This window comes from Rhinatrema bivittatum, chromosome 6, assembly GCF_901001135.1.
Source record: "Rhinatrema bivittatum chromosome 6, aRhiBiv1.1, whole genome shotgun sequence".
Taxonomy (NCBI): Eukaryota; Metazoa; Chordata; class Amphibia; order Gymnophiona; family Rhinatrematidae; genus Rhinatrema; species Rhinatrema bivittatum.
In genome coordinates, this window is record NC_042620.1 from 108,129,653 (window position 1) to 108,141,691 (window position 12,039).

Consider the following 12,039-nt stretch of genomic DNA (forward strand, 5'->3'; position numbering starts at 1 on the left):
GAACTACCACCCAGGAAAAAGATCTAGGCATCATAGTGGATAATACTTTAAAATTGTCAGCTCAGTGTGCTGCAGCAGTCAAAAAAGCAAACAGAATGTTAAGAATTATTAGGAAAGGAATGGTTAATAAAACGGAAAATGTCAGAATGCCTCTGTATCGCTCCATGGTGAGACCGCACCTTGAATACTGTGTACAATTCTGGTCGCCGCATCTCAAAAAAGATATAGTTGCGATGGAGAAGATACAGAGAAGGACAACCAAAATGATAAAGGGGATGGAACAGCTCCCCTATGAGGAAAGGCTGAAGAGGATAGGGCTGTTCAGCTTGGAGAAGAGACGGCTGAGAGGGGATATGATAGTCTTTAAGATCATGAGAGGTCTTGAACGAGTAGCTGTGAATCAGTTATTTACACTTTCGGATAATAGAAGGACTAGGGGGCATTCCATGAAGTTAGCAAGTAGCACATTTAAGACTAATCAGAGAAATTTCTTTTTCAGTCAACGCACAATTAAGCTCTGGAATTTGTTGCCAGAGGATGTGGTTAGTACAGTTAGTGTGGCTGGGTTCAAAAAAGGTTTGGAGAAGTCCATTAACTGCTATTAATGAAGTTTATTTAGGGAATAGCCACTGCTATTAATTGCATCAGTAGCATGGAATCTTCTTGGTGTTTGGGTAATTGCCAGGTTCTTGTGGCCTGGTTTGATCTCTGTTGGAAACAGGATGCTGGGCTTGATGGACTCTTGGTCTGATCCAGCATGGCAATTTCTTATGTTCTTAAATTCAAGATGACATCCCTCAAATCCATTCTGCCTTTTCTGCAACCCAACGATTGGATATGCTCACTGAATCTCAAAGATGCTTACTCCCACATTCCAATACACTGTTCTTCATGGCACTACCTATGTTTCTAGGTCAATGCATGGCATTATCATTACAAGGTGCTTCCCTTTGGACTATCGTCCACCCTGAGAATTTTCACAAAATGTTTAGTGGTAGCAGTGGCCCGCCTGAGAAGGAAGGGGATTCAACTGTTCCCTTATCTGGATGATTGGCTTCTGGTGGTATCAGAGGCGACTATTCTTCAAAAACACTTAATGTACACGATAAACCGCTTAGAGGGGCTGGGTTTTATAATAAACTACAAGAAATCCAGCCTTCAGCCAATGAAACTCTTCAGTTCATAGGAGCCAGTATAAACACCATCATGGGGAAAGCATTCCTGTCAGAGGACAGGACTCAGACCCTTCACACTGTAGCTACACAATTGAAGAATTGTGTATGCCCCTCTACACATCAAATTTTAACCTTTCTGGGACACATGGCAGCAGCAATATATGTGGTTCCACATTCGACTACATATGCACCGCCTGCAGAGGGGGCTAAAGGCTCGATGGATCCAATTTATTCAACCATTGTCCAAGACTGTGACACTGACCCAGGCCATGGAAAGGAACATCGCATGATGGCTGTTCCCGTCAATCCATACTATGGGAGCCCCATTCCGCAGCCCAGCACACCAACTAGTTCTAACCACAGATGCATCAACAAGAGGTTGGGGAGCTCATTTAAAGCATGTAAAGATGCAAGGTTTATGGATACCATCGGAGAGAACCCAATAAATAAACCATCTAGAGTTGAAAGCGATAAGGAATGCCTTCCACACGCTCCATGACTCTTCGAGGAAGAAATGTTATGGTCCACACAGACAACCAGGTGGCCATGTTTTACATAAACAAAGAAGGAGGGTCAGGTTCCTGGATCCTATGCAAGGAAGCGATTTGGATCCTGGAATGGGCAGAGGCACGCTCCATCTCATTCCAGGCGACCTATCTCCCAGAGATTGTGAACACCGAAGCAGACAGACTCGGCAGGCTATTCCATCCGCAGGAGTGGGCTCTCAGCCAGAAGATAGTGAATGATCTCTTCATCGCATGGAATCTCTAATGCATGGACCTCTTTGCAACAATCAGAATAAGAAGGTTCGAACATTCTGTTCGATCTACCTGAGCCGAGAGCAATTCGCACAAGATGCATTCCTCATCCCTTGGTCAGAGGGACTCTTCTACACCTACCCACCGATATCGCTGATATCCTGGATGATCCAGAAATGCATTGCAGACCCGATCCTCATCTCTCCAGTGTGGCCAAGACAACCTTGGTACTCCTATCTAGTTCGGCTATCCATCACTCCTCCTATCTCGTTGGAAGACAGCGTGGATCTGCTGACTCAGTTAGGGGGCCACACTACTACACCCCATGCACTCCTCGCTTCATCTCACTGCTTGGAGATTTAAAGGAGAGTATTAGACCACCTTCAGTTGTCGACAGGAGTCCAAGATATTTTAGTCTTGGCTAGGAAAGTTTCCCCAAGGCAAAATTATCAAGGCAAGTGGCAGCGTTAACACGGTTTGGTGTATTGTCAAGGGAATAGACCCATTCTCCTGCTTACCTGAAGCTCTACTGGAATACCTGCATACACTCTACCAATCAGGATTGGTGACCGCATCCGTCAGGATCCATATGAGTGCTATAGCAGTGGATCATCACCCATGTGATGGCTTTCCCATGTCGAACCATCCTCTGGTGTCACACTTCATGAAAAGGGATCTTGAAACTGAGGCCACCTGTAACAAAACCTCCAGTTCCTTGGGACATAAAGCTGGTTTTGAGAAGCTCATGCTCCCACCCTTTGAACCCATGGACACTGCACATATGAAATATCTTACTTGGAAAGTAAGTGTTCCTGGTGGCACGGACTTCAGCAAGATGAGTTAGTGAGCTATAGGCTCTAGTTCACTACCCTCCATATTTGCAGTTCTACCGTGATAAGGTTGCCTTGAGAACTCATCCCTCCCAAAGGTAATCTCAGCTTTCCATTTGAATCAAACTATCACATTACCTACCTTTTTTCCAAAGCCACATAAAAATAACAGGGAGAGATTCCTCCACACCTTAGACTAAAAAAAGGTGCTGGCTTACTACAAGTGAAGGACACAGTCAGAAGACAGAACTTTGCAGCTCTTTGTATCCTTCAACCCAATTGCGCCAGGGCGTCCAGTTAAAAAGCAGACTTTATCGAACTGGATATCCCAGTGCATTCACTTTAATTACTCAAGACGCTTGACACAACTTTCGGACCCAGTTAAGGCGCATCAAGTAAGAGCAGTAGCGGCTTCAATTGCACATCTCCATGAGGTACCATTGCTGGATATTTACAAAGCAGCCACGTGGTCATCTCTCCATACTTTCACATTGCACTACTGTCTGGACCAGCAGCTCTACCACATTGCACTACTGTCTGGATGCAGCTCTGGGTTCAGCAGTATTGAAGCATGTGACAAGAAAATAAGGCTGTCCACGAGAGTTGCAGGTTGCGCACATGAACAGCCACTTCTCTGAGGGGTAGACGCCCACCCCTGTGTCAGCATACTACAGTGTGCGGAAATCAACCCTGAGCTGGGGACTCCCAGACAGCATGGCTAATTCAGCCTGCTTATCGATGGAAAAAGGCAAGTTTGTTTACCATAAATGGTGTTTTCCGAGATAGCAGGATGAATTAGCCATGTTAACCCACCCACCTCTCTGGACAGCCTCTCTACTCTTGCTGTGCTGGATAAGCCATGTTACAGACTGAGGAGAAATAACGATCACGTGGGAAGACCTGCAGAGGCGCACAGAGTCAAAGCTCTGTGATTGTGGAGAGAAGCTCCATCCTGGGGCCGTCAGAGGATGTCCCAGACAGCATGGCTAATTCAGCCTGCTATCTATGGAAAACACTTTACGGTAAGCAAACTTGCTTTTCAATGTTATTTCTGTGGTCATTTGCCTATTTGTTCTTAGCCTATATCACACAGTTGAACCTGCTGAATTGTCAGGACAAAAAGAATTATATATTTAGATTCTAAGTACTTCCTTTTTGTCTTCATGCTGGGTTTCTGTGCTGTAGTATATAAAGAAGTTGAATATAGTTTAGAATTTAATGTGACCTGAAAGAAGACTGATCTTTTGTTTCTTTTAGAACACTTTACCTGCATTGTGAAAGTGCTATACACATTGTTATATGCACAAGCTATTGTAGCACTTTCTGCTAAACTGACCCCTGAAGAAAGATTAGCATGGAAGAACTCTGGAGCTCTCAAAAAGGTTGGTTAATTTATTGAAACTTTGTATTTTTAGCTTAGTTTTAAAAAGGGTATTCAGTGATTATAGTTTGTTATATCTTCTCAGTGCAAATGAGATTCAGATATAAAGTGTTATGAAGGTTATGGCAGTGGGATATTTCACTATGACAGTTAACTGTGGAACAGCTTACATCCATCTGCTGAAAGGCCTAATTTTGGAATGAAATAGTTTCAAGTGAGCTCAGACAGGCCAATATCCACAAGTAGGTTATGCACCTCTACCAGAGGATGGAGAAGGAGTAAAAGCTGACAACGCGGATATATATGATAGCCCTGCCCCGACATCAGCCCGCCAGTATTCTCTGTCTCCAGCAGATGGTGGACAAGCATTTCCCTATTGGGGATTGCCTGTTAAAAAAAAAAAAAAGAAAAAGGGAAAAGAAAACTGGATAGAATTGCTTGCATCCTGTCCCTCCCTCAGTTGAGAGCCTTCAGTCCAGTAGCCTTTATCTGGTGTGGACTTAAAAAAAAAAAAAAAATTGGTGAAGGCATTTGCCCTCTCCCTCCGTAGCCAGAGACCCGTTTCTGCCTTCAGCCAGGGAGAACTGAGCTCAGGTAAAATTAAAAAAAAAGAAAAAAATTGAGGAAGGTCTTGTGACGCTGTCCTCGCTTCTTACTGGGTCCTCCTTCTCAGCGTTGGTGTTCAGCATCTCTCGCTCCCGTTTCTGAGGAGTTAGTAAGGTGTGGAAGCAGCGCAGGCTCGGCGGGATGAGCAGCTTTTTTGGACTAGGCCCCGCTTCTAGGCTGCTTTTCCCGATTCACGTGGTAGGCCTCTGCGGTTTCTTTGCGCCATTTTGTGTATTTGAAGACGCATGTGCGCTTTGTGTGCCCAGATTCGCACCTCTTGTTGTGTGCATACTTATGCGGCCTCTGTGTGCATGCTTGAAGACTAGCTGAGCGCATATTGGGGTAGATTTTAAAATTTGCGCGATCGCATACTTTTGTTCGCACACCAGGCGTGAACAAAAGTACGCTGGATTTTATAAGATACGCGCGTATCTTATAAAATCCGGGGTCGGCGCGTGCAAGGGGGTGCACATTTGTGCAACCTGCGCGGCCTCGGAGGGAACTTTCCTTCACCCTCCCCCCACCTTCCCTTCCCTTCCCCTACCTAACCCACCCCCACGGCCCTATCTAAACCCCCCCCCCCTTACCTTTGTTGGCAGATTTACGCCTGCTAAAAGTAGATGTAAATCTGCGCGCACCATCACCCAACCCGGGGGCTGGTCCGGAGGCCTCGACCACGCCCCCGGGCCAGCGCCACGCCCCCAGGCCCGCCCCCGAAACGCAGCGTCACGTTCCCATTTCAGGAACGCCCCCAACACTCCCCCTCCCCGCCCCTTTTACGAAGCCCTGGGACTTACGCGCGTCCCGGGACTCTGTGTGCGCCGGCGGCCTATGCAAAATAGGCACGCCAGCGCGCGAGGGCCCTGCGCGCGTAAATCCGGCCGGATTTACGCGCGCAGGGCATTTAAAATCCGCCCCATTGTGTGTGCCTCACTGAGCGCGTATTGCACATGTGCGCACAATTAAGTGTGTAGCTGAGCGCGTATTTGGTGTGTAACTGTGCATGTATCTCATTCGCGTAGTTGGCCACATAGCTATCTGCTAAGGCATCTTGCGTACTTATCTTACTGCTGCGCATGTCAGCCGGACAGCTCTATGGTGCTGGCGTCAAAGAAGTCTAAGCGCTTACTTATTTGTGCTGCATGCCATATAAGGGCAATAGAGCTGGAGCTTTCTGCAAGCCTGTGTCAGTGCTGCCTGGATGCAAGAGGTGATTTGCCCACTACTGATTTTGCTGATACTGGTCCATCCCCTCGATCTGAAGGCGACACAATGAGTGTGACCCCTTCTTTGTTTGATCCACTGGCAGAGACATCTTCAACAGTCTTGCTCACAGGTCATCAGGTTTGGACCTGTCGGGCCTAATATGGATTCATCCTCTTTTTCCTGCTTGGAATTTTTCCAGAGGCTACAGACCTTTCTGCAGGGGCATCCTGCAAAGATAGCATTGTCTCCTAAATCAGGGTCGCATGCTCGGGGCTCTCCTGTGTCTGCCACCGTATGCAAATGCCGTGGTGCAAGCATGCCTGATGATGTTCAAGGGGATGTGTTTCCAGATGACACTGATGATGATTTGGCGTACTCCCCTCTTGAGAAAGGGGAAATTCTCCTGGATTTAGAGTGACATAGAACTCTTGTTTCTTTCACAAAGAGCAATTGCCAGGTATGATTACTCAGACTCTGAAGAACCTTGGAGTAGCTGGGAGTGATTCTTCGGGTGTGCAGAAGAAAGCTCTCATATTGGAAACCCTATGCAAGGCTTCATGTTACTTTCCCCTCCTGGATGCAAGTCAAGAGTTGATTAACCTTTGAAAGGAGTGCGCCAGAGGCAAGTTTTAAAGAACACGCCTTGGTGAGGTCATATCCCTTGGATCCACAGGCAAGAGAACAGTTGCTTTTCCCAAAGGTTGGATGTGTTGATGTGTTCTATCACTAAGGGAACCACCATACCAGTTGGAAGGGCAGCTCTAAAGAATGCTCAGGATAGAAGGAATGATGCTATCCTTTTTTTTTTTTTTTTTTAACTCTTTATGAAATTTTAATTTTACAAACCACATAGTTTGTTACAGAAAAATGAGGGTATACACAATCATGTTTAGATAACCTAATAAAAAAAATCATTAAGTGGACAAAATATAATATTTAAACCATCATGAAAAAACAAGGTATAATATTTAACCCACTTCCCAGCACAATACATTGGAAAAAGGGGGAGGTAGATGAAACTGAAAGGGAGTTTCTTCACATAAGAGAATAAAAAATGAGGGGGGGGGGGGGGAAGGCTATGCATAGTTATCCAGCGCTATCTATTTCAAACACTCAACAGGGAAGAGGTGGTAGGCCTCCTGGACTCCACAAATTCTCTTAATTGTTCAAGGGAAAAAAAGTTGAAACATTCCTCTCCTCTTCTAATTATGCATTTACAGGGATTTATGCATTTACAGGGAAAACGAAGCAGAAAGGAAAATCCCAATACCACAACCTCTTGTCGAAGGGTTAAAAACCCTTGGCATCGAATTTGGGTAATGGAAGCCAAATCTGGAAACATTTTTATAGGAAAATCAAAATAGGTAACTGGATACTTCCTTAAAAGTAATTTTTCATAACCAGATTTAAATCAAAAGAGAAATAAAAGATACCAATAATGTCCCTCTATCAATAACTTCCATTGCTGAATTCTCAAGGAAATTAGATGTCATTTTGAAAAGGGGCGTTGGTAACTGTTCTCAAAGTTCTGGGTTTTGGAAGAAAGAAACGTGTTTATAGAAGGTAGATTTTCATCTGTAAAACCCAACATTTCGCGGAAAAACTTCTTCAGTGTTGTCTCAAAACTCTCAGAAAGTTAAGGAAACATAGGTTTAAATATCTGGCCTTATTTTCCAGATGTTCTATACGTCTGGCAAGAACGTCCCAATTCTTTACAGTAGCAACTTTGAAATCTTGGGTTTTTTTCTCTTTTTCTTCCAAACCAGACACTTTAACTAGTAGTGAGTTAACCTGTAGTTCCCTGTACGTACAGGATCAGTCCAGACGGTGGGTTATGTCCCCCGTCCAGCAGATGGAGTCAGAGTAAAACTTCGAGGGTGCTGGTATATAAGCTGGTGCACCCTCCTAGATCCTCAGTATCTCTCTGACTCCAGCAGATGTGAGGAGGGGATCTCGTTGTTTCCCCTAATTAGTGTTTATTACGCTATATATATACTTTTTATTCTTCTCTCTTTCGTTGATGGATCAAGTTATTTAAAAAAAAAAAAAAAAATTAAAAAATTTTTGTTCCTGTCAGAAGGGAGCCGGGTTTTTTCTTGGCTCCCCTGATCATCCTGCCATCAGGACTGCCTCTTACCTCATTTAGTTACCTCCTCTTCTTGTGATCTTCAGGGGTAAGCTTGGGGGTAGTTTCTTTGCTTGTGTTCCTTTTCTTTCAGCGCAGGTTTGGGCGCCTTCAGAGGTGGATGCTGGTGGGGCCAGCCTCTCCCCTCCTTCCCTTGCGGCGTCTCGCCTCCCCCGCGGCCCTGCGACGCTTCATTCCCCGGGGCCGCAGGCGGCACGGAGGTCCCATTCCCCTGCCGCCCCTGGGGTTGAGGGTTTTTGGACGGGTTTCTGAGGGCACGGCGAGCCCTCTCTTCCCACGCCGCAATCTCAGGCTTTCCCGTGGGGGGGGGGGGCTTCTCCCGGCGTGCTGCGCCCGACTTCGGCCTCGCGCGATGCAGCGCGCACGCTGTCCTTCCTGCGGCGGCCCGGGCCAGGGCACCTCGAGGGACGGTCCATGCGGCCGTTGTCTCCCCGGGGGGGAGACGAGCGCCGCCCCGCCGACCATCTCACCGCCGCGCCCGGAGCGCCGCGGGCCTCGAGGGCTAGCCCCGCCCCCGTCTTTGGCGGGAGCGGCGGCCATCTTAGACCTGGAATGCAGCGCGGACTCGGACGCGGAGGAGCCCACTGAAGATTTCTTGCCGTCCGCCCCCCCCGACCTCAGATTCGGGGCCTCTGCCTTCCACGTCCGGACTCCCCAGAGACCCCCTGCCCCCTCCCTCGGCGGGTCCGCTCAGTTTTTCAGCGGACTTTGTGGTGCTTATGCACCAGGCTTATTTACAGAGCCTGAGCCCTCAGGGGGGGGCAGTTCTCTCTCCTCCCCCCGCCAAGGCCCCCAGGCCCTCGGGCACTACGACTTCGGTACCGGGGACCGTAGGGGGCGGCACCAGGTTGCCCCTGAGTATGCCTCTCTCCCTGGGGGGCCCGCCTTCCTCGCCGAACCTGGGGGGCGACCCAGTGTCACAGGTGGATGACGATTTGGGCTTAACAGCGCACCTGGAATGCGATGATCCGCGGGTCCTTCGCATCTTTCGCAAAGAAGAATTGGCGGATCTCATTCCCCACGTTCTCAAGGAGTTGGACCTCGACCCTCCCGTGGAACCCCCGGGACCCCCGGCTCCTTCCGTAGCCTCGGCTACCTCCAAGGGTGACCCGGTCTTGGCAGGCCTGCGCCCCATAGCGAAGACATTTCCCATTCATGATTCATTTCTCCATCTTCTGGTGAGAGAGTGGGATAACCCGGAGGCGTCCCTTTGGGTCGGCAGGGCGATGGACAAGCTCTATCCTCTACCGGGGGACTTCCTGGACCTTCTCAGGGTCCCCAAGGTTGATTCAGCGGTGTCCGCCGTCACCAAGAGAACTACCATCCCGGTTACAGGGGGCACCGCGCTGCGAGATATTTCGGATAGAAAGCTGGAGGTCGTCCTCAAGAAGATCTTCGAAGTCTCGGCGCTGGGGGTCCGGGCGGCTATCTGCGGTTCGCTGACTCAGAGAGCCGGACTTCGATGGGTTCAACAGCTCCTCACCTCTCAACAGTTACCGCCCGAGGAGGCAGCCCAGGTGGACCGTCTGGAGGCGGTCATTGCTTACGGGGCGGATACTCTGCACGACCTGCTGAGGGTCCTGGCAAGGACCATGGCCTCGGCCGTCTCGGCCAGGAGACTCCTGTGGCTCAGGAACTGGGCAGCGGACGCCTCCTCCAAGGCGAGTCTGGGAGCTCTGCCCTTCAAGGGCAGGTTTCTCTTTGGAGAAGACCTCGATCAGATCATCAAGACCCTGGGGGAAAATTCGGTCCACAGGTTGCCTGAGGACCGGCAGCGTGGTTTTCGTTCGTACTCTGGAACTTCCAGGAATCGCTACCGCGCCCAGAGGCGTTACCGAGACTCCAGGACGCAGAGCCCTAGGACACCTTCCACCAGGTCGCAAGCGTGGACGCGGCCCTTTCGGGGTCGCAGACCTGCCAGGGACTCCTCGGCACAGGGAGCCTCAGGCAAGCCTTCACAATGATGCCAGTCCACTCCTCGCTGCCCCGGATTGGAGGTCGCATTGCTTTGTTTCGCGAGGAATGGACCAACATCACCACGGACCAATGGGTCCTGGATATCCTAAGAGACGGTTACGCGTTGGATTTTGTGCGGGCTCCCAGGGATCGGTTCATCTTCTCCCCCTGCGGGTCAAGTCTCAAGCGCCAGGGGGTGCAGCACACGCTGGACAGGCTGCTCACCCTGGGAGCCATCTCGCCCGTCCCCTTAGGAGAGGTGGGCTCGGGGCATTATTCGATTTACTTCGTGGTTCCCAAAAAGGACGGAGCCTTTCGTCCCATTCTGGACCTCAAGGAAATCAACAAGGTGCTCCGGGTCTCCAAGTTTCGCATGGAAACACTCCGCTCTGTCATTGCGGCGGTGCATCAAGGGGAGTTCTTAGCTTCCCTCGACCTCACGGAAGCTTATCTACATATCCCTATCCATCCGGCCCATCACAGATTCCTTCGTTTCAAAATCTTGGGTCAACATTTTCAGTTCCAGGCGCTGCCCTTCGGCCTGGCGACCGCGCCCAGAACCTTCACAAAGATTATGGTGGTGGTAGCGGCCGCGCTCCGGAAGGAAGGCATTTTGGTTCACCCTTACTTGGACGACTGGCTCATTCGTGCGAAGTCTCTGTCGCAGGGACGGGCGGCGGTCGACAGAGTGGTGTCTTTCCTTCAGTCCCTTGGCTGGGTGGTGAACTTCAGCAAGAGCAGCCTGCGGCCAGCCCAACAGTTGGATTTCCTGGGAGCGCGGTTCGACACGGCTCTGGGCAAGGTCTTCCTGCGTCCGGACAAGGCTCAATCTCTGCGGGATCAAATCATCTGGTTTGCTTCTCTTCAGACACACACGGCGTCGGATTATCTCCAAGTCCTGGGTTCCATGGCGTTTGCGATCAGCTTGGTGCCCTGGGCCTTTGCACACCTGCGGCCTCTGCAAATGTCCTTACTCTCGAGATGGAAACCGGTCTCTCAGGACTACCAGGCGATTCTCCCGCTTCCCCCGGCCGCCAGGTCCAGCCTGAGGTGGTGGCTGGACCCCAGAAACCTAGCTCAAGGATGTTCCCTGGAAACGCCGGACTGGGTAGTGGTCACTACCGATGCCAGTCTGTCCGGATGGGGAGCAGTGTGTCTCCGGAGCTCGGCTCAGGGCAGGTGGACAGGGGATCAGTCTACCTGGTCAATCAACCGCCTGGAGACCAGGGCGGTTCGTTTAGCCCTTGTGCAGTTCCTGCCTCTGATCAGGGGGCGAGCGGTTCGTGTCCTCTCAGACAATGCAACGACGGTGGCGTACATCAACCGACAGGGGGGCACCAGGAGCCGCCTTGTCGCGTGGGAGGCTGCGCGCCTGATGGCGTGGGCGGAGCGTTTCCTGGATCAACTGGCGGCATCCCACATTGCCGGGGTGGACAACATTCAAGCAGACTTTCTGAGTCGTCAAGCGTTGGATCCGGGGGAGTGGTCTCTCTCCGAGGCGATGTCGCTCATCTCCCGTCGGTGGGGGACGCCGGCGATGGATCTCATGGCGTCCGCCGCCAATGCAAAAGCTCCTCGTTTCTTCAGCCGCAGAAGGGAGCGCGGCGCGGAAGGCGTCGATGCTCTGGCTCTCCCCTGGCCCACTCAGATTCTACTTTATGTCTTTCCCCCCTGGCCACTGGTGGGAAAGGTGATACGGAGGGTGGAGCGGCACCACGGTCAGGTCATCATAGTGGCTCCGGAATGGCCGCGGCGTCCATGGTTTGCGGATCTGCTCGGCGTGTCGGTGGACGGTCCACTCCGACTCGCGCACCTTCCACGTCTTCTGCACCAGGGCCCAGTATTTTTGGAACAGGCGGAACCCTTCTGTCTTGCGGCGTGGCTTTTGAGAGGAGGGCTCTCCTGAACAAGGGCTACGCTATTCCCGTGGTGGACACACTCCTCAAGGCGCGTAAGGTTTGAACGTCGGTCGCCTATGTGA

At 50.5% G+C, this 12,039-nt stretch overlaps 1 protein-coding gene across 8 annotated transcripts in view; it reads left to right on the forward strand.

The window, feature by feature from the left end:
• UBR3 (ubiquitin protein ligase E3 component n-recognin 3) overlaps window positions 1-12,039 on the forward strand; it is a 672,099-nt gene that overhangs the window by 564,295 nt on the left and 95,765 nt on the right. For all 8 annotated transcript variants that reach the window (XM_029605729.1, XM_029605732.1, XM_029605733.1 and 5 more), the window contains one exon: window positions 4,021-4,145. In XM_029605729.1, coding sequence (XP_029461589.1) covers window positions 4,021-4,145 — 125 coding nt within the window. The remainder of the gene's footprint in view (window positions 1-4,020; window positions 4,146-12,039) is intronic.